At 42.3% G+C, this 27869-nt stretch overlaps 1 protein-coding gene and 1 long non-coding RNA gene across 2 annotated transcripts; both read right to left on the bottom strand.

Annotated features, from left to right (window-relative positions):
- Nucleotides 1-486: 486 nt before the first annotated feature.
- Nucleotides 487-13426, bottom strand: LOC147085038 (uncharacterized). Its single transcript, XR_015075904.1, has 5 exons — nt 12396-13426; nt 10730-10821; nt 8878-9746; nt 4472-4503; nt 487-2988 (listed from the first exon to the last, which is right to left on the bottom strand). It is a non-coding gene; the product is annotated as an uncharacterized LOC147085038 (long non-coding RNA).
- A 648-nt stretch (nt 13427-14074) lies between these two features.
- On the bottom strand, nt 14075-22397 carry LOC147085037 (Fc receptor-like protein 5). Its single transcript, XM_085979740.1, has 4 exons — nt 22275-22397; nt 20945-21202; nt 17809-18087; nt 14075-16620 (listed from the first exon to the last, which is right to left on the bottom strand). The coding sequence occupies exons 2-4, from the start codon at nt 21123-21125 to the stop codon at nt 16322-16324; spliced, it is 759 nt and encodes a 252-aa protein (XP_085835866.1). The 5' UTR covers nt 21126-21202; nt 22275-22397; the 3' UTR covers nt 14075-16321.
- Nucleotides 22398-27869: the final 5472 nt, after the last annotated feature.

Genomic DNA, 27869 nt, shown 5'->3' with positions numbered 1-27869 from the left:
GAGAGGCAGCACAGTACCTGTACGATTCTACTGATAAAATCTATCATTGGAACTAAAACTGTCCTATTGATGCATGCCTTTGATTATTTGTTAGACTGAGGATGAAGAAACAGACAGATATTTAGATAGGTCGTAAGTCAAACACAGAGAGTTAGTTCGATAGGTAGATTAAAGCAGACTGAGAATGCGCTATATAAATATATGGAATGCCCATAAGAAACTAACAAATTTTTTGTTATTACATTCTCTAATTTTCCGAAAAAGTAATTAATCATTTTGGAGCCATCTTCAGAATTAATTGTTACCATATTCATATTGTGCTGCATCCAAGAATACTTATTGATTAAAATAAATATATATATTTTAAATATGCACCGGAATATGAGTGAAAGACACCAGAAATACATTTTTCCTCCCCTGTCCTACCCAATCATTGGGAGAGAGTCTCCAGTGAAACACCGGCAGAAAGGCATGGTCATTGCCCAGTTTCAAACTAAAGCCACTTTATTTGTGCATTGAATTAGCAGAAGGTTTGGTTGAAATCCTAGTGAATAGACTTACACTTATGTCTCAATCTGTGAACAACAGGGAATATTTCTTAACATTATATTTATTATTCAGCGATAAAAAATTATTGTCGAAGCACGATAAAATATAAAAAGACGGTAATAATCATGATGAATGGGCATCTACATGGCAAGCGAATTTTAACATAGTTAGTTTGTGAATTTTGGTAGAAGGAATGAGGAAGCACTTTATCCTCGCAAAATAAGAATCTAAATGTGGCAGAGGAGCAAAGGTATCCAGGGGTACACATTCACAAATCATTAAAATTAGTAACGCAATTTGACAAGGCCCGAAAAATGCTACCAAAGTATTGGAGTGCATTTCTAGAGGAAATGCATTGAAAAGCAGAGAAGCCATGTTAAATTTGTATAGAAACGTAGTTGGGCCACATTAAAGTATTGTGTACACTTGTGGTCTCCATTTTAGAGGCGGTTCAATGCAGCTCCACTAGATTGATTCCCGGGATGAGAGGGTTGTCCGATGAGGAGAGATTGAGTAGATTGAGACCATAAGCACTGGATTTTAGAAGAATGAGGGGTGAGCTCATTGAAACATAAGATTCAGAGGGGGATTTGCAGGTTATATGCTGACAGGCTGTATCCCCTGGCTGGAGAGTCTATAACTAGGGGGCATAGTCTCAAGATATGGGTCAGCGATGAGGAGAAATGTCTTCACTCAGAGGTTAGTTACTCTTTGGAATTCTCTTTCCCAATTAGCTGTGCATGCAGAATCGTTCAGTACATTCAAGGCTGAGATAAGATTGATTTTTGGATTCTAGTGCAAACAAGTGCAGTTAAGTTTGAAGATCAGCCATGATCTTATTGAATGCAAGAGCAGCCTCGAGGCTCCATATGGTCTACTCCTGCTCCTACTTCTTATGTTCTTTATTGTTATATATTACAAAATGCATAGAGGAAAAAGAGACGGTAAAACGTATTGAGGAGCATTGTACCAGAAATGAAACGTCTTAACTCTCAAGATATAACTAATAGATCGGGATTCTTTTCTGTAGAAAACAGAGGTCTGAGGGGAGAACGAGTAGAGTTATTTTAAATTATGAAGGGGTTTGATAGGGTAGGCATAGAGAAGAGGAGTCCACTTATAGAAATTCCAGAAGTTTAGGTGGTGGAGGCTAACAACACAGATATCTTAAAGGGTAATCTAGATAAGTACATATGAGAGAAAGGAATTAAAGGAGATATTGATAGGATTAGACGAAAGAAGGTGAGAAGAGTCTCGTGTGCATCATAAACACAAGCACAGACCTGTTGGTCAGAATGGCCGGTTACTGTGCTTTAAATTCTGTGTAATTTTTAAAATCCCATCATATCATGTAGCAATACAAAACGCTATGTCTTATGCATTTGGCACTAATATATGGTGAGGTAGAGTTCAGACTTTACCGCCAGAATGTGGATGGAAGATTTGGCAAGAGGGATACCGGTAACGGAATGGCCTGATGTTTAAAGGCTGAAAGAAAGCAAAATTCGATGGGTTTTGCAAGTAACAAGCCATCCTCCCCGCCAGATGTATTATCCTGCGCTCTGCCCCTCGAATGCTAAACCCCAAGGTGATGAAGATTAAGCAGTAACCAGTTACTCTATACACAGTTTATTTGTGGCATTCAGATAGATTGGAATTTGGGCGAGGATGGGAAATGTATGATATCAATCAAGGCTCCCATTGTACATCATGCCCGCTTTTCCTTTATTCAAAATAATGGAAAAGTAAATAGGCCGTGGGGTTATACAAGCGGTCAATTTGATAGCATTCATTTTACAACATTATTAAAGAAAAAATTGACCCTGGAAATTGCTACAGGTTTTCTCCCACCTTCGGCCATTTGCATAATTTCTCCAGAAGATCTACTGATCTCCCTCTGCAGTTACGGAAGCATTCAAGAACACTGGCAGAATATTAGAGCAAGAGCCCCAACACGCCCGTTAGTTAATTGCATTTTAACATGGATAAAATGGGTATACATTCTGATGTAATGGTCTTACAAACAGTATAGTCTTGCAGGTAGCACCACCAAAGCCAGAGGTAGGAGCCCTCTGCAAAATATAAGCTGCAGAGATATAAAGTCCTGTCAGAGTAAAACATACGTATAAATTGAATGGCTGGCGGGCACGAACTCTGTGCCTAGAAGGCCTTGCACAAGGAACAATGGCCTAACCTGCCTTCAGACTAAAGTCCCTGAGGGCAGGTAATTTGCGCAGAGCACAAGTTGATTGCCGTTGCCTCCATTCTGTTTTCTTTGTTGTTTCTATGCTTGTTAATCCTGCTTTGCTCTTATTTCCGTGGAAAGTTTTCGTAGACACAGCCTTCTTCCATTGGGCCTCCTTCCAAACTAGCTTCAGTGTTTGCACGGTTAACTATGGCGTATGTGACACAATAGTCGTTGGGACCATTCTTGTTAGCCTGGAATTAATGAACAGGAAGCTGAAATTGGTCTCAGGCGGTGGTGCACAGCTGGCGAGGTAGAATCAGTGGTTATTTCAGTGGAAGGGAAGTCGGGAGAGATGGATAATGGATGGCCAATTCAATATCGCCCGATTTTCAGTGTGTTCAAAACTACTGACAATTAACTGGCTGAGGTCACACAAAAATACACTTATGATTCCTCTCTGAATTTATTTTATAGCAAAAAAATTAAAGAAAATGGTTGGAATGAAACGAGCAATGAATAAACCAACGACTAAATTTAAACAAGGGATGATAATTTTTTATTCATTCACAGGATGTGGGCATCACTGGCAAGGCCCGCATTTATTGCTCCTCCCTAATTGCCTTGGAGAAGGTGGTGGTGAGCCGCCTTCTTGGAATGCTGCATCTGTGTGGTGAAGGTTATCCCACAGTGCTGTTAGACAGGGAGTTCCAGGAGTTTGACCCAGCGACGATGAAGGAATGGCAATGTACTTCCAAGTCAGGATGGTGTGTGACTTGGAGGGGAAGGTGTTACCATAGGGGTAACATCTTTTCGTAATGGTTTGTTGCAATTGCGCCGCTTGCTCGGCCATTTCAGGGGCAGTTAACTGTCAACCACATTGGCAGTGGGTCTGGAGTCACATATAGGGTAGACCAGCTAAGGACAGCCAATTTCCTTCCTGGAGGACATTAGTTGGGTTTTACAACAACCTGAGAGTGTCGTGGTCGCCTTTACTGTTATCAGCTTTTTATCCCAGATTTATTTATTTAACTGAGTTTACATTCCCCAGCTGCCGGTGGTGGGATTTGAATTCATTTCTTCGGATCATTAGTCGAAGCCTCTGGATTATTAGTCCAGTTATGTCACCACTAAGCTACTGCACCCATGATTGCAATGAACTTTCGGGGGAATGAATCTACAATTGTCTTTACCATTTTGTAAACAACTGGTAACTGAATTTTTAAAATAATCGTCGGGAATTAAATTACTATTCACTGGCTACTTGAGTGGGGTGGAGACAATATATTCAGTTTAGTGATGACCTTTGCAGACAGAATGATGTGGATATTAGAAATTGGGTCAAGGCTTAAAACTTGCAGTGATCGGAACCGCCGGATTCTACTTTTAATTCAAATCAATGCAAATTAAATGTGTGCGTTTTCTATTCTGCGTGAAAGATCCTGATTGCCTCTATTAAGCCCAAGAAGCAAGCAGAATATCTGCCCCAATGATAGAGAATAATAGACATCAGGTTTAAAATTGCTTTTGGGCAGTGTGGGACCATAACGGGTGACAGCGAATGTGCTGCTCGGTTCACAGTCCAAACGACTATCTTTTCAATAAGGGTGTGTGTATCAATCGGGCCATTGCTATAACTGATGGCTGACACTTTACTTTGCGAAGGTAAGTTAGAAATCTACCCGCATTGGTCGTGGTATTTATCAGCAGCATCTTTCCCCTATAAAGATAACTTACCTGTTTCCTTCCTGAGGCGCCACCATCATTACCTGTAAATAAAGGAGACGCATTATAAATGAAACAATCTGGGGAAGTTGATGAACAGAATTAGATGAATCCAGCCTAATCCGGGGTCATTTTAATCTCACCTACCCTACCGGTAAACTGAAGGGATCGGGACAATTTCTGGGTTTATCCCCAGTGGATTTTCTCTCCATTGTAGTAGGAGAGTAAAAATGGGTGCGATTGAGAACCGGCATTTCACCAGACCCTGTCCATTTTCGGCCAGGCTGAGTAAGGTAAAAATTACATGTGCTAATAACATCTACGTGATATTTCATAAGAAACATAAGCAATAGGAGCAAGAGTAGGCCATTCGGACCCTCGAACCTGCACCACCATTCAATAAGATCATGTCTCATCTGATATTGCCCTCAACGCCACTTTCCCATCCGCTCCTCAAAAACCTTCACTCCCCTGTAGCTCACATATATGTCTATCTCTGCCTTGAATACAATCAATGACTCCGCCTCCACAGCTCACTGGGGTAGAGAATTCCAAAGATTCACGAACCTCAGAGAAGAAATTACTCCTCATCGCCATTTTAAATGGGCGATCCCTTATCCTGAGACTGTGCCCCCTACTTCTAGATTACCCCACGAGGGGAAACATCCTCCCTAAATCTACCCTGTCAGGCTCCCTCAGAATCTTATATGTTTCAATAGGATCACCTCTCATTCTTCTAAACTCCAATGTGTATGGGCCCATCCTGCTCAACGTTTCTTCAGAAGACAATCGCTTCATCTCAGGAATTAGCCTAGTGAACCCTCTCTGAACTATCTCCAATGCAGGTATATCCCGCCTGAAAAAAGGAGACCAAAACTGCATGCAGTACTCCAGTTGTAGCAAGATTTCCCTACTTTAATGCTCCACCCCCTGGCAATAAAGGACAACATTCCATTTGCCTTCCTAATTACTTTCTGTACCTGAATGCTAACCTTTTGTGTTTCAAATACGAGGACACCCAGATCCCTCTGTATGGCAGGATTAAATAGTCTCCCTCCATTTAAATAATAATTTGTTGTTTTAATTTTCTTACCAAAGTTGATAATCTCACATTTTCCCACATTAATCTTCATCTGCGATATTTTTGCCCACTTACTTAACATATCTATATTTGCAAACTAATTGTGTACTCCTCACAATTTGTTTCCCACCTATCTTTGTATCATCAGCAAATTTGGCCCGGTCATTACTATAGAGTGTAAATAGTTGAGGCCCCAGCACTGATTCTTGTGGCACCCCACTAGTTAAAGTTTGCCAACTGGAAAATGACCCATTTATCCCGGCTTTTTATTTTTCTGTTAGTTATCCTATCCACTATCCATGCTAATATATTACTCCCAACCCCATGAGCTCTTATCTTGTGCAGTAACCTTTTATGTGGCAACTTATCGAATGCCTTCTGGAAATTCAAATACACCACATCTAATGGTCCCCCTTTATCCACCCTGCTCGTTACATCCTCAAAGAACTCTGGTAAATTTGTCAAGCACAATTTCCCTTCCATAAAACCATGTTGACTCTGCTTGTTTGCATTAGGATTTTCTAAATGTCCTGCTATGACTTCCTTAATAATGGATACCCGCATTTTCCCAATGACAGATGTTAGGCTAACTGGCCTATAGTTTCCTGCTTTTTGCCTCCCTCCTTTCTTTAATAGAAGTGCTTCATTTGCGGTTCTCCAAGGCACTGGGAGCTCGCCAGAATCCATGGAATTTTGGTCGATTACAAACAACGCATCCAATATCTCTGGAGCCTCTTCTTTTAAGACCCTTGAAAGTAGGCCATCAGGTCCAGGGCAATTGTCAGTCTTTAGTCTCATTAATTTGCCTCGCAGTTTTTCTCTAGTGATAGTCATTGATTTAGAAAACATAGTGAATTGAAAATTAGTAGCAGGAGTAGGCCATTCATCCCTTTGAGCCTGCTCGCCATTCAAGTGATCATGGCTGATTATCTATTTCAATATCATATTCGCGCTCTCTACTCATACCCCTTGATGCCTTTTGTGTCTGGAAATCTAGCTATCTCCTTCTAAAAATATATTCAGTTACTTGGCCTCGACAGCCATCTGTGGTAGAGAATTACATAGGTTCACCACCCTCTGAGTGAAGAAATTTCTCCTCATCTCAGTCCTAAATGTCCTACCCCGCATCCTGAGACTGTGACCCATCATTCTAGACCCCACCCGCCCAGCCAGGGAAACATCCTCCCTGCATCCCGTCTGTCTAGCACTGTCAGAATTTTATACGTTTCAATGAGATCCCCTCTCATTCTTCTAAACTCTAGTGAATACAGGCCTAGTCGACCAAATCTCTGCTCATCCGACAGTCCTGCTTTCCCAGGAATCAGACTGGTGAACATTCGCTGCACTCCCTCTGTGGCAAGTTTATCCTTTCTTAGGTGAGGAGACCAAAAATGCACAAGGTCTCACCAAGGCCACGTATAATGTAGTAAGGTTTCATTTTTCCTCTACTTAAGTCATCTTGCAATGGAGGCCAACATATAATTTGCCATCCTAACTGCTTGCTGCACCTCCATGTTTGCTTTCAGTGACTGGTGTACAGGGACGGCCAGGTCCTTCTGTAATTCAGCATTTCCCAATCTATCAACATTTAAATAATATTCAGCCTTTCTGTTTTTTGTACCGAAATGGATAACCTCACATTTATCCACGTTATACTGCATCTGCCATGTATTTGCCCATTCACTCAACTTCTCCAAATCACCTTGAAGCCTCTTTGCATCCTCCTCACAACTCACAATCCCACCTGGTTTCGTGACGTCAGCAAACTTGGAAATATTACATTTGGTACCCTCACCTAAATTACTGATATATATTGTGAACATAGCCCCTTGATTACCAATTATTATTGTGATGCTTTTAGTGTATTCAAAGTCTCTGCCATTTCCCTATTTCCCATTATTAATTCCCCAGTCCCATCCTCTAAGTGACCAACGTTTACTTTAGCTATTCTCTTCCCGTTTATATACATGTAGAAGCTCTTACTGTCTGTTCCTTTATATTTTGTGCTCGTTTCCTTTCATAATCTATTTCTTCCTCTTTATTAGTTTTTTATTCATCCTTTGCCGAATTCCAAAAATCTCCCAATCCTCTGACCTACCACTAATTTTTGCAACATTATCTGCCTTTTCTTTCAATTTGATACCGTCTTTAACTTCTTTAGTTAGCCACAGATGTTCATCCTTCTCGTAGAGTCTGTCTTTGACGCTGGAATAAATCTTTGCTGAGAGTTACGAAAAATATCCTTAAATATCTGTCACTGATTTTCTACCGTCTTACTCATTAATCTATTTTCCCAGTCTACGTTAGCCAACTCTGCCTTCATACCTTTGTAACTGCCTTTATTTAAGTTTAGGACACTAGTTTCAGACCCAAGTTTCTCACCCTCAAACTGAATTAGAAATTCATCATGCTATGATCACTGTTCCCTAGAGAATCCTTTACCATGAGATCATGAATTAATCCTGCCTCATTACATATTGCCAGGTCTAAAATAGCCTTCTCCCTGGTTGATTCCACAACGTATTGTTCTAGCAAACCATCCTGAATCCATTCTATGAACTCGTCCTCAAGGCTAACCTTGTCAATTCGATTTGTTCCATCTATATAAAGATTAAAATTGCCCATGATTATCACAGTACATTTCTTACAAGCCAATCTTATTTCAAGATTTATACTCTGTCCTACAGTGTAGGTACTTTTACGAGGCCTATAGATTGCTCCCTCTAGTGACTTATTTCACTTATTATTTCTTATCTCCGTTTAAACTATATCTACATCTTGATTTCCTGAGGCAATTTCATTTCTCGTCACTGCACTGATATCATCCTTTATTAAAAGAGCTACCCAACTCCTTTTGCTTTCTGCCTATTCTTCCGAAATGTCAAATACCCCTGAATATTCAGTTCCCAGCCTTGGTCACCTTGCAACCCCGTCTCTGTAATGGCTTTCAGATCACACACATTTATTTCTCTTCATGCCACCAACTCATCTATCTTGTTACGAATGCTGTGTGCATTCAGATAAATAACCTTTATTTATTTTATACCATTTTTACCGACTCTGAATCTATGTGTAGTTGCAGGTTTATGTTTGTATGCTCTATCTCCTTCTGTCACTCTCTAGTTATCATTAACCCTATCGCTACCTTGCACTATTACCTTCAACCTTCTCTTTGACTTTCGAAGTTCCCCTTCACCTGATTCCCAACCCCCACTATTTAGTTTACAGTCCATGTGCCTCATTCCCACTGTACCAAGCACAGGAATATCCCAACATTATCTAGAACTGTAATTATCATCTCCCTTAGCAACAGCAGCGAACAATTCACAGAATTTACCACATTCTCGTGACTTTCTGATCGTGACCTCCGAATACACTAAATTGGCAGCATTTCCGGTAATATCTAAACAGAAACAAAAAGAGAAAACAAGACAAAAACGAGGGATTAATATATAGATGATAGAGAGACGATAGATATATATAGAGAAATAGGGAGGAAGACACGGGGAGATAGATAGAAAGATATAGATATTTGGAAAATAGATATAAAGATAGATAGATAAATAGATAGAAACATATTGATGGATAAATGGACAGCCATTTACAAAGGTAGACTGATTGATTACTTGATATAAATTAATTGATAGCGATAATGAATTGAGACAACCGTATTAGTATCCATATGAATATAGTGCATGGGAATAGATCATGTCATTTCCATCAGTTTAATAAGGATGATATATAATCATTAATTGAATAGCATTGATTTAAATGTCCAAGAATGGATGATGTTTGCCACCAAAAGTACACATTATTTGCCTTCAAATGTATCGATCGACTTATATTAAGCATTTGTTATCGTCATTGCAGTTTATGGCAACACTAATAGTCCGGCCAGTTATGATGTTATCAAAAAACCAGAACAGGGGAGTTTGTGTGCAGGTTCTAAGGATACTAATCCCGAGAGATGGAACTTACAAAGAGCCTATAGTGATTTTTTCTTTTACAAATACTGGTATTGTGGTGTCAGTCCTATAATGCATCAATCGATTCAGGCTCTTCCCAGATGACGTCTCACAAACTGAAGACAGACGCTACACTTACAGTAGTTAACAAGCCCTCTAGCAAAGTAATGCAGCGATTCCTTACCTTCCATGGGCTTCGTGCCTTGTACTAAACTGTAGGTTACCTGATCAGAACTAGAAGCTGTAGAGAGAGAAAGAGGAAACTGCGATCAATGATAATCAAGGAAGCACTTCGATACCAGACCCATCCTACAATTCATGATTGGAAATTTACAGCTGTGTTCACTGGTTTTAAAAGCTAGCAACTATTTACCCTGATCAATACAAGCTGATCCAAAGTCCCGTGAGCAAAGTCATGAAGTGTCTTGGTCCCAAGCCATGGGGCTGGGCTGAGTCGCTTGCTTGTAAACAGGGTGGCGGTGAGCAGCACATTCTCTCATTCTCTCCATTCCTTTCACCCAGATAGCGGTGAGAGGTCCAGTTCCATCATTCTTTGCTTGGAAATTTGATTTGTAGTGGTTGTGAGGAGACAGGTCCCAATGTCAATTGAGTACTCAAGATATTGCTCATTATGTCTGATTATCAGTTTCTGAGATTAACACATATGGACTAGCACCCAGATGCCTTCCTATCAATCCCGGCCGATTGGGACCCACTAACTTCAGAAAAAGATGAGAAGGAGAAGTAGAGGAAATAATTAATTCAAAAGGAAAAGGGAATAAGGGGTAGCTTTTTGTCTTGGCGTCGGAGCAGTTAGCATCATCTGCAAAGAGCGCAGACAGCTCAGTCTGCTGGGGCAACAGGCACATCCTTTACTGAACCACCTGCATTTCTTTCTATCAACATGGTTCAAATGGACCGTGCCAAAGACCCCAAACTATTTCCCTTCGTATGCTCAACCCATGCGATGCTACCTGTCCAGGCAGTAAGTTATAAATCTAACTAGAGTATGCTGAATGCTTGCAGATGAAGATCTCCAATGTCCATGGTCGATTTCCACCATGTCTCGTCGCAATGTCGGCGGAATATTGGCGCAAGTCATGTGAAACGGCCGTCTCCCTAAAGTTTTCACTGAACTTCCACTGATGTGACAGTGGGTTACCAGCAGAACAAATGTTACCGTGAACAATCTACCATATTTTTCAAGTGTCAGTTCATGCTTACCAGTATTTGGGGCTGATCCCCCAACTGCATACTCGAAATTGCTCGCAGATGTTTCTTCACTCGGAGGTACAGATCTATTTTCAGTTGTCACCCTTTGCACGAAAATATTCTTAGAAATTAAGGATTCATGCATCAACAACTCAAAGTTCACTTTCAACGAAATGTTACAGCATCATAGAAACATTCAGCAGTAGCTACAGAGAACATAGAACTCCTTGAAGGAGCAATCCTGCTTAGTCCCATATCCCTGGCTTTTGTCTGCAGCCCTGTAAGGTCCTCATCCTCAAAGATCCGTCCAATTAACTGCTAAAGTTATTGATGGAAATAGCTTCCACCAAATTTTCAGGTGGAGTGTTCTAGATACCGACAACTCTCTGAATGAAAAATAGTTCTCCACATCTCCCCTCAAGATCTTTTTACAATGATGTTAAATCTACGAACTCTAGTTATTGATCAAGAGGGAATATTGTTTCTCTATCTACTCTAACAAAACCTCTCGTCCTCTTGAAAACCACTATTGACTCACCCCTTAACCTTCTCTCTTCCACCTCCTAATTTTCCAACCACTCCTCGTAAATAAAGTCTCTCATCCCTGGTAATATCCTGTAAACATCCTCTGTATGCTTTCTTTGCCTCTTACATGTTTCCTGAAGTGTGATTTTATTCGTATTTGGGATGTGGGCATCGCTGACAACGCCATCATATACTTCCCATCGCTAATTGCCCTTGAGAAGGTGGTGGTTAGCTGCCTTCTTGAACCGCTGCTGTCCGTGTGGTGAAGGTACTCCCACAGTGCTGTTAGGGAGGGAGTTCCAGGATATTGGCCCAAGCGACGATTAAGGAGCGGCGATATTCTTCTAAGGCAGGATGGTGTTTGACTTGGAGGGGAACTCGGAGGTGGTGTTCTGATGCGCCTTGTCCTTCTAGGTGGAAGAGATAGCGGGTTTCGGAGGTGCTGTCGAAGGAGCCTTGGCAAGTTGCTGCCTAGAATTGTCCAGCTGAGGTCTAACTACTGATTTCAAAAGTTCTAGCATGTTCTCTTTGCTTTTATATTCTAAGCCGCTATTTAAAAAATACAAGTGTTCCCTATGCTGCTTTAACCAACTTAGCAACTTGTCCTGCCATATTTAAGAATTTGTTTATAAGCACATCAAGTCATCTCTGCTCATCCACCATTTTCAAAATCGAGTCCTTTATTGTATATTGTCTTTCCAGATTAGTTCTCCAGAAGTACATCACTTCACAGTTCTCAGGGTTGAACTCCAAGTGCCATGCTTCTGCCCATTTAACCATTCCTGTCTATGTTACCCTGAAGACTACAAGTATCCTCATCACTATCTACTACCTGGCCAAGTTATGTGTCATCTGCAAGTTTACAATGTTGCCCCCTACACCTTAATCTCGGTCGCTCATTGCAATTGCAAAGAGTTATGGACCCCAAACTGACCCTTGGGGAACAGAACTGCAAAACCGCCTCCCAGTCTGAGAAACATCCATCCACCACCACACTCTGCATCCTGTCACCGAGCTAATTCCCTATCCATACCGCCACGTTCCCTTAATCCCATGAGTTTACATATTTTTTAACAAGCCTCGGTCGACTGCCTTCCGAAAGTCTATAATATACAACATTTACTTCACTACCTTGATCAAAAGTTTCTGTTACCTCATCAAAGAATTCAATCGAGTTTGTCAGACACGATTTGCCTTCAACAAATCCATGTTGGATCTCCTTGATTAAACCATGATTTCCAAATAAAAGTTTATTTTTTCCCTAATAATGGTTCCAAATAACTATGTTAGGCTGACTGGCCTGTTGATAAACTAAAAAGCAAAAACAAAAATAAGGTAATATTTAGCTCTTAAAAATTGTAACTGTCTCCAGCGGAGCTATATCAGATACTACGGGGAGAATTCGAATTGGGCGTGGAGGAATAACTGACTGAAGTGCCCCTACCGCCCATCAATGTCCATCCAATATTCAGTTCAATTCGGGGGTGTATAAATGGTGGTAGATGCAATGCCGCCTGATTTGCAACCATGCCAAAGACGATGTTCACCCTTTCAGTATAATCATGGATATAGTTATGACTGACAAATACAAATATTTTGCAGACTTACCCCTGCGGCTGTGAAACACTTGAGGAATTGTCTGGATAAAATAGGAAGAGACATATTTCAGCAAGTTGTGCAGTAAATATTGCGCTCTTCCTGGCTAGAGCTGGCTTGAGTTACCTTAAGTAATCTCCAAACAGTAAACTTTTTCGTTGATTATTAATCAGAAACTGTTGCAAACGTGCATTTAAATGAATCACTAACTAAAACAGAGGACGAATGCACAAAGAGCGTCTGGGAAACTTTAAGATGTTACCAGGCATTAGACATCCGCTATCAGATTTCACATTCTCTTACTAACCACCTGCCAGTTATTTGTCTGTCCCTCGCCAAGATGCAGACCTTTTCAAAATGGAAGAAGGTGGAAAAATACCCTCAAACCAGTAAGCTGACTTCATGATCCGAACTTATCCTGGTAATTAAGTCTTCGTTCTCCAGCCCACACTATTGGTCTCCCTCTCAAATCATTCTGTTACATTTCGAATGCTGCATCTGAATATGGAGGGGATTGAATCCCCTCACGTAACTGTCAAGCCACTCAGCTGCCCGTAAGACACTGCTCACCTTGTTTCTTTTTCCGAAGTTTGAAGGAACCCAGTGCAATCAGGGTAGCGATCAGAAAAAGTGGAAGAACGGCTGCTGTGATCGCGGTTGTGTGACTTTGTGCTGGAATCAAACAAAATTATTCCATGAATCATATAAAACCGTTCCAATCATAACAAATTCAACCTCGCACCATACGCAGAATTAATTTTTATTTTTTAATCTGCACTAAATTGATTCCCTTTCTACCCACCTCAACCCCTGCACGCTGAAACACTGATCCGTGGATTTGCAAGCTCTAGCCTCGATTATTACAATGACTTCCTTTCTGGGCTCCTGACCCCGCTGTCCACTAATTCCAACTAATCCAAACGTCCCTGTCCCACGTTAATTCTTACTCGCCATTGTTTTCATCTAGCTCCCTGTCCTCCAATGTAATAAACTTAAACTCCTGGTCCTCCTGTTCACTATATCTCTGACAAATCTCCTCCAATTTTATCTCTGTCTTTACACAGTTTAGTCAATTGATTTGTGGCCGATTGGGCATATACGCTTCCTTTGTCACACCATTAGTGAAAGTAATTTGCTTCTGCTCTCTTAAACCATCTCATTAATCGCATTTACATCTCTACTACAGCCTGCTTCAAACTTCCTACCAGACCCATATTTGCAGCCAGTTTTTTGCTCACCCCTTCCAATCTCTCCCTCTCTCTCGCTTTATAACCATGGCTCTGCTTTTGACCTTATCAATTTCAAATTCTAAAGCGCTTGTGGGAAATTCTGCTAGTTTATTTCAGGTCTATTTCCATCTAGTTATGATCAATTTCTTAATCAGAAACTAGACTTATAAATGTTCACCTGAGGTGTGATGTGTCCTTTATGACGTATAAATCATACGAAATCAATATACTGTTTGCGTTGTCGAAAGAAAAGTATTTCATGAAATCAGATCAAGCTTTATGAAACTTCTACCTGGTACCATGATATCGATATAGGGCAGAGGCTGGGTAATCCGCGGCGTGTGTCTCACCTCCTGACTCCCCAAAGCCTTTCAACCATCTACAAGGCACAAGTAAGTCGTGTGACGGAATACTCTCCACTTGCCTGGATAAGTGCAGCTCCAACAACACTCAAGAAGCTCGACACCAGCCAGTACAAAGCAGCCTCCTTGATTGGCACATCATCCAACAAGTAACAAATTCACTCCCTCCACCACCAGCGTATCATGGCTGCAGTGTGCACCATCTACAAGATGCACTGCAGCAACATGCCAAGACTTCTTCGGCAGCACCTCCCAAACCCGATACTTCTTCCATTTAGAAGGACAAGAGCAGAAGAGGCATGGGGACACCGCACCTGTAAGATCCTTTACAAATCATCTACCATCCTGATTTAAAAGTTTATCGCCGATCCTTCATCGTCACTGCGTCAAATTCCTGGAACTCCCTCCCTCACAGCACTACGGGAGTACCGTCAACACACGGACAGCAACGGTTCAAGAAGGCCGCTCAGCACTACCTTCTCAAGGGCAATTAGGGATAGGCAATAAATTCTGGCATTGCCAGAGATACCCACATCACATAAACGAATACAAATATATTAGCAACAACTGTCGAGAAATGGTGGTCTAAAACATATAGCCCAGAAACTACTACCTATGGCATTAAGTTTTGAGTCCTTAAATTATCCGTATTACTTCCCTCAATTTGTCAATTAAACATACTGATCGGCCTTTTTAAACCTACAAATAACTGTTGCAGTTTATAGACCAATACTTGATGCGATCAGATGACATTCTAGTTCTTTTTAGTAATTCACCTGTTTAATGTAAATGGTGCAGTGCCTCACTTCACATAGAGGAATGTCAAAGAAAATGTTACACCATCCAAGCTGATGGCACAAGCAGTGATTACCGGGCTCATCTGACTTTGAGCCACTTGTTTCGTTCTGCCTCAGGGGTACTTATAATAACTCACCTATCACTGAAACTGTAACAACATCGCTTTGCAGAGGACGTCCTGTCGCTTTGTTTGAAACACCGCAACTATAATCCCCTTGGGTGCTTTGGTTGATTTCACTGATTTGGTAATTAATTTCGGTTAGGTTGGACTCCTCACGGAAGAGTTCTTTATCCGGGTCTTTGTAGAAAATGTAAGTAATCGGGGTAGAACCGTTGAACACTGAGCAGGTTAACGACGCTGTGTCTCCTTCTATTAACTCTTTACCAGGGCTGATTGCCAGTTCCGGTTTTGACACTGGGGTTCCTGCAAATTGTTAATTACATTGCTTTTGCAGAATTTGTAGCATTACTTTCAAAGTGAAATAGGGTTCTCATCATAATAAAGAAGGCTCGACATATAGGTTACCACACCAATATTGGGCGCCCGTCTCCCTCTCCTACTTTAGCAGTAGGTGGAATTAATAGAGGAAAGCCTGATCCTGGAACGACAATGATTCCTACTGCAATCCACTTATGGCCACCCTACTATGTTGGCCTGGTCCTTATTCCTCCTGACTCTGCTAGTGAAAAGCAGGAACTCTGCACTATTCCAATACCATAAACATTACTCTACCTAAATGCAGTGGTATCTAACTTCACCGTTCCACCTGACAAATAATTCTACTTTCCAGCAGTCAGCTACACATAAAATGTTCACGTAAGCGCTACCCTCTCGCTTTTAGTGATAATTATACTTTACTGATCCTCCTTCCTGTCTTCGCAAACAGAGGGAATAGCTTTCCCTAATCGCCCTATCTCGCAATTGGCATGTACTAAGCACTGATGAAATAACTCTTAGGCATGGCAAACCCGTGTTAGTCCCAGTGGCTCAAGTCTATCCTGTTGAATAAAATTTCCATTCCCTGGCATCATCTGTTGAATCAGCGTTACTCGTTCTCTATGATTTTCCTGTTCTCTTTAAAAGTGATAAACAATTATCTTAAATTGTACTCACGTCTGACTGAAACTGAAACCTGATTACTCAGTTTCTTCACCTCACGGTTCAAAGTAGTTGCTTCACACCGGTAAATCCCCGAATCTTCCGGCCGAGATGCTTCCCTGATGTAATAGCTGTGGTCTGCCGCTGAATTGAGAGGTTGTCCATCTTTGTAAAATACGAGTCTCAAGGAAGAATTGGATCGAAATATTTCTACCAAACAGGCGAGTTTTATCTGTTGGCCCTCAAATAATTGAGCTCCAGAATCAGCCCGCAAAGTAGGTTCGGAGAAGAGCTCTATAAAATAGAACGAATTATGGATTTGACAGATTCCACAACTATCACAGACATTACAATTTCGGATTTGTGCAGCAAATGTTAATCTTTGGAACATTGAGTGGAAGACACATCCTGCGGGTCCTGTGAGATTAGCCCACAACACCAGAACGCGCCCCTGATCCAGAATTTTAACTCAGCTCTCTGCCTAGATGATGCTTTGCGCCCAGGCCTTAAATACTGAAGTCTCCTTCGTCATTGTTGCAGCGCCTGCAAACTTTGCGACATTCATGCTAGAAGCTCAGCAACTGACAATGCCATTCTTTGGAAATCCACTCCCAACACAGGATCGATAACTCCCACCTTGTCATCAGATTGCCTGCTCCATAGAAAATGCAAAGATAGCGTTATGATTGACCGGATCTAACGGAGTGGAAACGGAATTCCTGGGCATCAAAGGCTCACACTTTAGTGACCTCGGGCGTTTTTCCTCATCCTCTTCCACCTCTACTGAAATTGGACGGGGTGAAATTTCAAATTTCGATGGGGTGCAAAACCGGTGGTCGCAGATTGGCCTCCCGTTATAAACACAGGCAAATTTCAATTCCATTGTCTGCTGATCCGCTACTGCGCTCTCAAAGTTAAATTTTACCCCCGAGTATTCAACTATCAAAGATTTCCGGGACTAGTAAGTGCTAAGGCTTTGTCTGATTAAACACCCTGCTATTCCTGACCAGGTTCTGCTGGTTTCTCATTCAGCCAGACAGAAACAGAGCAAGTATCTTTACCTTGGAGCCATGGGGTAAAATTTCCAATATCGAAGCTTGCGCCAATTGTACACCACGCACGATTTTCCTGTCTGCTGAAGATGATGGGAAGCAAAAACGGGCGGGACAAATAATGGGAGGCAATTTCATAATCGCCCATTTCCACACTACTGAAGGAAGCTAATGTTACCCACTGAGAGTGGGCACTGGACTTCAAATTTTGCAGCTCCTACAAATGCGGTTTTCAGCAAATGTAAGGATTGTATAAGAGCCACGTGGTGATAAGATTTGAAAAGATTGCATTCAAATTGATTTATACCCGATAAACTTGAGGGTTAACCCTTTACCAGACCGGATCCCTCCCGTATGGTTACTTAACTATAATGCCCTGAAGAATTCTTTAAATGAAAGATGAACAATAATTAAAGCTGGATGTCCATACCTGTTACCGAAATGTAAACCTCATCACTCTTCTTTTTCACACCAAAGTCGAAAGCATTTGCTACGCACTGGTAAGTCCCTGAGTCCTTCAATGAAGCTGCCTCAGTGAGAATATATTTGTAGTATGGGGTCAAGATCAGAGCTGTGCCATTTTTGTAAAATGAATATTTTAAGCAAATATTTGACGGTATATTTTCAATAAAACAGATGAATTTTAACTGGTCTCCCTCAAGTATTTCAACTGCAGGCTCAGACCTCAGTTTAGGTTTGGTGAAGAGTTCTGTGAAAACAGAATATGGATTGATAGGTAACAGTTCCTATCACTGTGTTAAACAAATAGCAGAGATTGATAATAAGAGCAAGCCAATACCGAGAAACATAGAAACATAGAAGATAGGAGCAGGAGTTGGCATTCGGCCCCACGAGCCTTCTCCGCCATTCAATGCGATCATGGCCGATCAACCAAATTCAGTACCTGGTCACTGCTTTATCCCCATACCCCTTGATCCCTTTAGCCTTAAGAAATATATACAACTCCTTCTTGAATATATTTAATGAATTGGCCTCTACTGCCTTCTGTGGCAGAGAATTCCACAGGTTCACCACTCTCTGGGTGATGAAATTCCTCCTCATTGCTCTCCTAAATGGCTTACCCCTTATCCTTAGAATGTGACCCCTGGTTCTGGACTGCCCGACCATCGGGAACATTCTTCCTGCATCTAGTCTGTCCAGTCCCGTCAGAATTTTATAAGTTTCAATGAGATCCCCTCTCATTCTTCTAAACTCCAGCAAGGACAAGCCCAATCGACCCAATCTCTCCTCATACGTCATTCCTGCCATCCCAGGTATCAGCCTGGTGAATCTTCGCTGAACTCCTTCCATGGCGGGTTAGGTTGATTGGCTATGATAAATTGACCCTTAGTGTTAGGGGGATTAAATGGGGATATGTTTTGGTGTAGGGGTTACGGGGATTGGGTGGGATATGTGCCGAAATGGCCTCTATCTGCACTGTGGGGTTTCTGTGATCTGTGATCCTTCCTCAGATAAGCTGACCAAAACTGCACACAATACTCAAGGTGTGGTCTCACCACGGCCCTGTATAACTGCAGCAAGACATCCTTGTTCCTGTACTCAAACCATCTCGCTACGAAGGCCAACATGCCAATTCCCTTCTTAACCACCTGCTGCACCTGCATGCTTACCTTCAGCGACTGGTGCACAAGGACACACAGGTCTCGTTGCACTTCCCCTTCTCCCAATCTATTGCGATTCAGATAATAATCTGCCTTCCTGTTTTTGCCACCAAAGTGGATAACCTCACATTTATCCACGTTATATTGCATCTGCCACGCTTTTGCCCAATCACCCAATCTCTCCAAATCAGCCTGGAGTTTCTTGGCATCCTCCTCATAGCACACACGCCCAGCAAGCTTTGTGTTGTCTGCAAATTTGGAGAGATTACATCTAGAGAATAGCCACGATGGGCGCCTATACTTAATGGTAACCAGCAGCTGTATTGTGGATCACTAGAGCAGGAAGCATTATTATGTTTTTATGGATTTCCTCTCGCTGCTTTGTTTGCGGAGAACTTAACCTGCTTAATTTATTCTGCTGAAACCGGAATTCCATACTGGGCAAGGCTTAATTATCAGCAGGAATATCCTCCCTTAGATCTTTTCTCTTTTAGCCATTCTCTGCTGCGTCTTCACCATCTAGTATGACCAGGGTGAGCTCCACCAATATCCACAGCTACATTGCTCTGTCCCTAGCCAGCCCCCAGCTCAGCTGTCACCATCTGAAATTAAAAAGACTCCCGATTCTCCCGGCCAGGGTGATGGATCAGTGATGATATAACTCACCCGTTGCGATGATAAGGGCATCCAATGGCATTAGTGTACAGATTTTATTAGGAGCCTGTGATTAAGCTTATGCCAAACAGGTAAGTGGAAAGGGCAAAAGAGAGGGGAGAGGAGCACACTGCTTATTGTGTCCTTCCACACAGTCCATCAGCGGACCCACCACTGAATTTTCAGGAGTACCTGCTGGTGCATTTTGTCAACTCATCATCGTGGTTGTTAGGGAGAGAGGCACCATCATATTTCGGTTTAGTGGGGGAATACTCCCCGTCAGCCTCTTGATGTAACAGGCTGGTAATGGGAAGCCGCCAAATTCTCCTCTGAGGTGGGGCGGGAGGAGAAAGAAAGCTGCCGGCGTTAGCACGGGAGGAGACCCACCCTGGGTTAATTATTGGCTAAAGTAGCACGGTGTTAGACAGCCATCATGGGCCAAGTTTTCCAACCCCCACGGGTGCATACGAGCTGTGTACTCACCCATAGGGGCCTTGCAGGTACCGATTTCAGGTATGCGCTTAAAACCGGCACCTGCGATCTGTCAAGAATTCTCTTGACAGATGATCCACTTGCCCAAGAAAAGAGCCTCTGTGGCTGGAGAGTTTGCACAACTTCCGGCAGCTGAAAGGCTGTAGAATTCGTCCGACTGGTAAAAGTAGGCATAAGAGTGATGAAAGTTAGAAATAACAAATTTGATCACTCACTTATAAGTTAGAAATACTCTTGAAACGGTAAATTATTTATAGCCCAGTAAAAATGTTTAATTTTTTTTCTATAAATTATGTTTAAAATATTTAATTAAATGGAATTTTAATTCATTTTAATTTTGTAATTTTAAATAGTTTATTTACTGTTTTAGTGTGTTTTTAAATGTGGTTCCCAATCATACTTTTGACAGTTCAGTCCCTACAGACCTGTCAAATGTATGAAGGGGGATTCCCTTCTTTGATTTGTTCGCCTTTCTCACGTGATCCCAGGAGCGCTTGCAAACCGTATGTGCCCCTGGGATACCTGGGCCTCTGCGCATTTCCAACAGGAGAGGCCCAGGATCGGAAGCCTCGGGCTCTCCAAACCAGCAGGTAAGTTCGTAGATTTGTTTCCGATTGGAGGCATCTACCGGCAGGAAACCGCCGAACGGAAATTCAAGGCCTCTATGACCTAACACGAACAAATTCTTCCGAGCTCACACAGCTATGCATAAATGTGGACAGATTCAGAACCTCTCGGACCTGTAATATGGATAAATATCCAAGAGCGATATCGCCAATTGAAATATTGCCGACGTACCTTGAACGTGAACATGAACACTTCGTGATTCCTTATTGCCAACAGTGCAATGGTATGATCTGCTGTCTTTTGAACTATTCACTCTAATGCTATGCAGAGCTCTCCGATCGGTCAACTTCATTGAGTGAATCCTTATATTGCCCTTGTAAAAGCCAACATCTTTATGCCTCCAATAATGCATTCTGAACCAACAATTCAGATTCAGAACACCTCCTTCCAAAACCGAAGGTGGGTCGACATTGAAGGCCACTTTGCGATCTAATGTTGGGAACAAAATGTGGCGGTTTTAGCTTAACAAATGCTTAACTCAAACTGAGAACTGCTCCACAACAGCCCGTATACATTGGACACGAGAAAACCCCAATCCCAACTCCAGGCAAGTCTGGGAAAAAGAAGAACAGAAAGGAAACAGCAGTCGGGTGGTGTTGAATTTACTGATGGTTGTAAATGGGGTTTATTGATAATCTATCCTCGTGCAGCAGCTCCCCACCATTTGGCCCAGCTCTTCTTAGTTTGATACACTGAAAATAAACTATTTTGGGAACGACGGTTAAGCAACGCCCGAGCACATAAGGGATTAGAAAATCTAGCACTAGTGATCACTTATTGCTTACCGAACTCACAGTAAATGTACTCCATTGATCTCAACAGAAGGAAACTCCACCGGATTCTGTGAGGTGCATTCCATCCCCCCCTCCGACCAGATTATGGAAGGTGTGCATCCAGCTCCTTTTGATTTCTGAGCCTCCCAGAGGGCACACAGTGCCCGAGTTGCGTTGTGACGATAAGGAAAGAGTGCGCCAAACCTTCCTGGCCTCAGCTACATGCCTGATTCAGCTACACTCTCTCATCCATTAGCAAGAGATCTGCCTATGTTGGGACGGGCTTACGCTGGTTTCTGTAGGGCAGTGACAGGCGCACATCAGTAGGCCCGAGGGCACTGCCACTAGCCTCATGTTCACTGTAAAATTCTATCTAACTCCACCGCTCCACCTGGCAAATCATTCTATGTTCCAGCACTCGTCTATATAAAGAACGTCCTTCTAAGCGCTACCCTCCCGCTTTAATGATAATTATACATTACTGATCCCTCCTTCCTGTCTTCGCAATCAGAGAAAATATCTTTCCCTAATCGCCCAATTTCGGAATTTGCATTTAAAAACCACTAATGAAATAACCTTTAGCTATGGCTAACCCGGTAGTGTTAGTCCCAATACCTCAAGTCTATCCTGGTGAATACACTTTTACTTCCCTGGTGTACGCTACCCGTATTCTATGATTTTCATGTTCTCTTTAAAAGTGTTATAACATTGTCTTAAATTGTACTCACATCTGACTGAAACGGAAACCTGATTACTCAGTTTCTTCACCTCACTGTTCAAAGTAGTTGCTTCGCTCCAGTAATTCCCCGAATCGTCCGGCCGAGATGCCTTCTTGATGTAATAGTTGTTGTCTGCCGCTGTAGTGAGAGATTGTCCATCTTTGTAAAATACGAGTCTCAAGGAAGTATTGGATCGAAATATTTTAACCAAACAGGCGAGATTTAACTGTTGGTCCACAAATAATTGAGCTCCAGACTCAGCCCTCAGTGTAGGTATGGAGAAGACCTCTATAAAATAGAATAATGCATGGATTTTCCGGGTTCCACATCCATCACAGACTTAACAATTTATGTGTTTGGACAGCTCACGTTAATGAGCAGAAGAATGAAAAGCCGACAGCAGCTCAGAGAAAGAGGCTTTCAATAATCCTTGATTGCGCTCTGCCACGGGAATATACAGTTCGGGACATTGACACAGTTATCACTTGAGATCTGAACATCCTGTCGTGGCTAGATTTGGGAACAAGTTAACCCTTCCATTGAAATGAATGGAAGAAACATCCTGCGGGTCCTGTGAGATTATCCCCCAACACCCCAACCCCACAACCCCATCATTTGAACTCTGCTCTCAGCCCAGGCGATGCTTTACTCCCGGGTCTTAAATACTGAAATATCCTTGGTCGTTGTGGCAGCACCTGCAAATTTTAGGACCTTCATGTTAAACGCTCAGCTACTATCAATACAATTTTTCTGAAATCCACTGCCGACACAGGATTGATAACTCCCACCTTGTTTTCAGATTGCCTGCTCCATTGAAAATGCGAAGCTCGAGTTATGATTGGTCGGATCTAAAAGATTGGGAAGGAATCCCCGGGCACCAGAGGCACAGACGTTAGTGACCTCGGGCATTTTGCATCCACCGCTACTGAAATTGGAGGGGGTGAAAATTCAAGTTTGTCTGGGGTAAAAAACCGGTGGTAGCAGATTGCTCACCCTTTATAAACACAGGCCAATTTCAATTCAATTTTCTGCCGTTCAGTTTTAGCGCTCTCAATGTTAAATTTTACCCCCGAGTTTTCAACTATAAAAGATTTCCGGGGCTAGTAAGTGGTAAGGCATTGGCTGATTAATCACCCTGCTGTTCCTGACCAGGTTCTGCTCGCTGCTGAATATGCCAGTTAGAAACAGGGAAGGTAACTTTACCTTGGGGTTATGGGTTAAAATGCACGGCATCGAATCTTGCACCAATTCTACACTACGCGCGATATTCCTGTCCATTGAAGATCAATGGATGCAAAAACGGTCGGGACATATAATGGGAGATAAATTCAATATCGCCCAATTCCACACTATTTCAGGAAGCTACTATTACCCACTGGGAGTGGGCGCTGGTCCTCAAACGTAGCAGCTTTTAAAACTTCGGTTTTCAGCAAATGTATGGATAGTGTAAGAACCAGGTGGCGCTGTCATTTAGCAGGTTGCATTCAAAATTGATTATTACGTCATAAACTTGTGGGTAAATCCTTTACCAGACTGGATCCCTCTCGTATGTTTATTTAAGTATAATCCCCTGAAGAATTCTTTCATTCAACTATAATTACAGCTGGCTGTCCTTACCTTTAACCGCAATGGAAACCTCATCACTCTTTTTCACAACGCGGTAGGAAATATTTGCTTCACACAGGTAAGTCCCCGAGTCCTTCAAAGAAGCTGTCTCCGTGAGCTTAAATGTGTTGTATGAAGTCAATATCAGAGCTTCGCCATTTTTGTAAAATGAGTATTGAAGCCCATTACTGTACGGCATTGTTTCAATAATACAGATGAATACTAACTGGTGTCCCTCAAATATTTCAACTGCAGGGTCAGTCCTCAGTTTAGGTTTGGAGAAGAGTTCTGTGAAAGCAGAATCTGGATTGACAGGTAACATTTCCTATCACTGAGTTAAACAGACAGCAGAGCTTTTTAATAGGAGCAAGGCAATACCGCAAATCGCCACGAGGGGCGTCTACAATTAACGGTAACTAGCAGCTGTATTGTGGAACACTAGAGCAGGAAGCATTACTATATTGTTGTGGAATTCCTCTCGCTGCTTTGTTTGCGGAGATCTTAATCTGCTTAATATAAAGGGCTGAAACAGAAATTCCAACCAGGACAAGACTTATATTTCAGCAGGAATCCTCCCATAGCTCTTTTCTCTTTTAGCCATTATCTGCCGTGTCTCACCATCTACTATGACCACGGTGAACTCCACAATTGGTCGCAGCAAAATCGCTCTGTCCCCAACAAAGCCCCCTGCTCCGTTGTCACCATCTCAATTTACAAAGACTCCAGGTTCTCACGGCCAGGGTGATGGATCAGTGATGATATAACACACCCGCTGCGATGACAAGGGCATCCAAGGGAATCTGCTCCCATAGTTTATTAGGGGTCTGTGGCGAAGTTTGCGCCAAACACGTAAGTGAAAATAGCAAAACAGAGTGGAGAGGAGCACACTGCTTATTCTATCCTTCCACAATGTTCGTCAGCGGACCGACCACTGACGTTCCAGGGTCTCACGAGGACCTGCTGGTACTTTATGTCAAATATACTCATCGTGCTTATTAAGGACAGAGGCAGCATCAAATTTCGGTTTCGTGGCAGAAAACTGCCCGTCAGCCTCTAGATGTCACATGGTGGTAATGGAGGAAGCCGCCAAATTCTCCTCAAAGGTGGGTCGGGAGGAGAAAGAAATCTGCTGGAGCTGGCATGGGAGGAGACCCGCCCGTGTTAAATATCGACTAAAGTAGCACGTTGTTAGACAAACATCATATGACCTAACGTGAACAAATTATTCCGAGATCACAGAACTATATATAATTTTGTACAGATTCAGAAATTCTCGGACCAGTAATATTTATAAATATTAAAGAGGGATATCACCAATTGAAATTTTGCATACGTACCGTGAACGTGAACATGAACACTTCGAGAAATTTTCTCGTCAATAGTACAATGGTATGATCCACTGTCTTTTGAACTATTCACCCTAATGCTATGCAGAGCGTTCCAATAATACAACTTCATTGAGTGGATCCTTCTATTTCCTTTGTAAAAGCCAACATCTTTCCACAAATAATATTTTCTGTACCGACAATTCAGATTCAGAACATCTCCTTCCAAAACCGAAGGTGGGTCGACCTGGAAGGCCACATTGCGATCTAATGTTGGGAACAAAATTTCGTAGTTTAGTTTAACAAATGATTAAATCAAACGAAGAACTGCTTCGACAACAGCCCGAATACATTGGACACGTTATATAATCCCAATCCCAAATCCAATCCAGGCTGGGGCAAATACAGAACAGAAAGGAAGCAGTGGACAGTTGCTGTTGAATATACTGATGGTTCCAATTTGGGTTTATTGATATTGCTCTCCTCCTGCAGCACTTTCCCCCATTTGGCCCAGCTACTCTTAGGTTGGAACACTGAAAATAATCTATGTTGGGTACGGCGGTTAAGAAACTCATAAGCAGAAAAGGGAATAGAAAATCCGGCACAAAGGATCACTTATTGCTTTCTGAACCCGCCGTATATGTACACTTTTGATTTCAAAAGAAGGAAATTACGCCGGATTTTTTGAGGAGCATTCCATCCACAGCACCAGATTCTGGAAGGAGTGCATCCAGCTCATTTTGCCTTCTGAATCGGCCAGTGGGCACAAGGTCCCAGAGATGCGTTGTCAACATAAGGTAAAGAGTGCCCCAAATATTCCAGGCCTCAGCTATAAGCCTGAACCAGCTACAATCTTCCATCCATTAGCATCAAATCCGCCTATGTTGGGATGGTCTTACGTTGGTTTGCATACACATCAGTAGGACCGAGATCACTGCCAGGAGACTCATGTTAACTTTGAAATGGGGCTTTCTGGTTGCAGTCACAAATTAGCAGTTCAAAATCTTCCAATACCTACGATCGACAGGCAGGAGTTTGGGGTGTGAGAATTTAATTCAAATAACTACCTACCTTTTTATCACTTTAGGATGCCCTTGGATCCTCACAAAGACTTTGGTTGGCAGATTAAGCGGACGAAAGCTCCACCACCAGTGTCCTTCAAGAGCCCTCCTCTCTTGGGGTCCGCCATTGTAAATGAATAGGAAACTTTTGTGGAAGACCAGAAACATCCCTCCAGACTCATAGTACATTGTACACGGTATTTACAGCAGAGAGCCAGGCCATTCGGCCCAATAGGTCCATGCAGGTGCTTATCTTCCACACGGGTCTCTTCCCAGCCTTCATCATCTACCCCATCAAGATATCCTTAAATTCCTTTCTCGCTCATGTAATTATCTAGCTTCACCTTAATTGCTGTTCCCTCAACTACTCCCTGTGGGAGCGAGTTCCACATTCTAACCACCCTCTTATTACTAGCCCATATGCAGGTCTAATGATATGAGCACGGGGATGCCCATGCAATCGCCCAGCAGCGTGAGAGCACGGAAATGAAATGCAGATGAACTCCAACGACATTTCCCGATAATTCTCAGGAGCAACCGAGAAGGAGACATGCACTCCTACGGATTCATGGGGCCCTTACAGTTAACGCAGTGTCTGATTTTGCCACATGCGACCCAGAAGCTTGCCTACAATGCACAGCTTGGAATGTTTTCCCAGTAATTGCAAATATTTACCAACTTAAACAAAAATTGTCCAGCCAAAGAATGTTCTTCGCATCGTTTTCTATCTTTCAGCAAATTAACAAGCAGCAACTTTGGGAGGAAAACAGCAAAGCCAGCGACCAACCTGTTACGGTGAGATTTACTTCCTGCGAGACCCACTTCCTGTAGCCTATTTTGCATTCACACCGATAAGATGCCCCATCTGCAATTTCTGCTTTAGTTATGATGTACTGAGATTGAGAACTTCCATGTATTATCTCTTCTTTCCGATACCACAGGAAGTATCCTCTCCCTTTCTGGTCAGACACCAAACAATTCAGGATAATTCGTTCACCTGACAGCGTGGCTCTTGGTTTTACTTCAAGAGTTAAAATCATATCAGAAGCTGAAAATATGTAAGAAATATTAAGTAAGTACAAATTGTAATATGTTAAACTACAGGTATGACATCCTATAGTATATTTCCATTAGAGTGCATCTATAGTAATCACTTCAGTAAAGAACAACAGGCCTATAACCCGAAAAGCTGTAGAGACAAATGTGGCATTAGAAAGTCACGTGTCCCTTCTTATGTTCAGCTGATGCCCCGTATGTTGTCCTTCAAACGTTCATCAAATAACTTTTACTTCGAAACCCGATTCTACAAATCAGCAACAAACTCGGCACTCTCTCAAGGAACGACTGGTATTTGTTCATTGGGTGTGGTGAGACTTAAGGAGCTGGGATTGTTCTATTTAGAGCAGAGCTGGTTGAAGGGAGTTGCGGCAGAATGGTATCATTCATCCCAGTGTCCACTTGGCAATTTTGCTCAAGTAAGTAATATGTTTGATACACTGTCTCACAATATATACTGAGAGTCCTCTTTAAAACAGTAAATTTTCGTGACAAGAGCTGAGCTGACTATGGGTCAAAGTTCAGCGACTGATGGTGGCCACTTCCAGCGGATTGAC

The sequence above is a fragment of the Somniosus microcephalus genome, unplaced genomic scaffold, assembly GCF_052327205.1.
Source record: "Somniosus microcephalus isolate GS21.2 unplaced genomic scaffold, FLI_Smic_1.0 unresolved_chr9, whole genome shotgun sequence".
Taxonomy (NCBI): Eukaryota; Metazoa; Chordata; class Chondrichthyes; order Squaliformes; family Somniosidae; genus Somniosus; species Somniosus microcephalus.
Note: the sequence above shows the minus strand (reverse complement) of the source record. Positions and strands in the feature narration are given on the sequence as shown.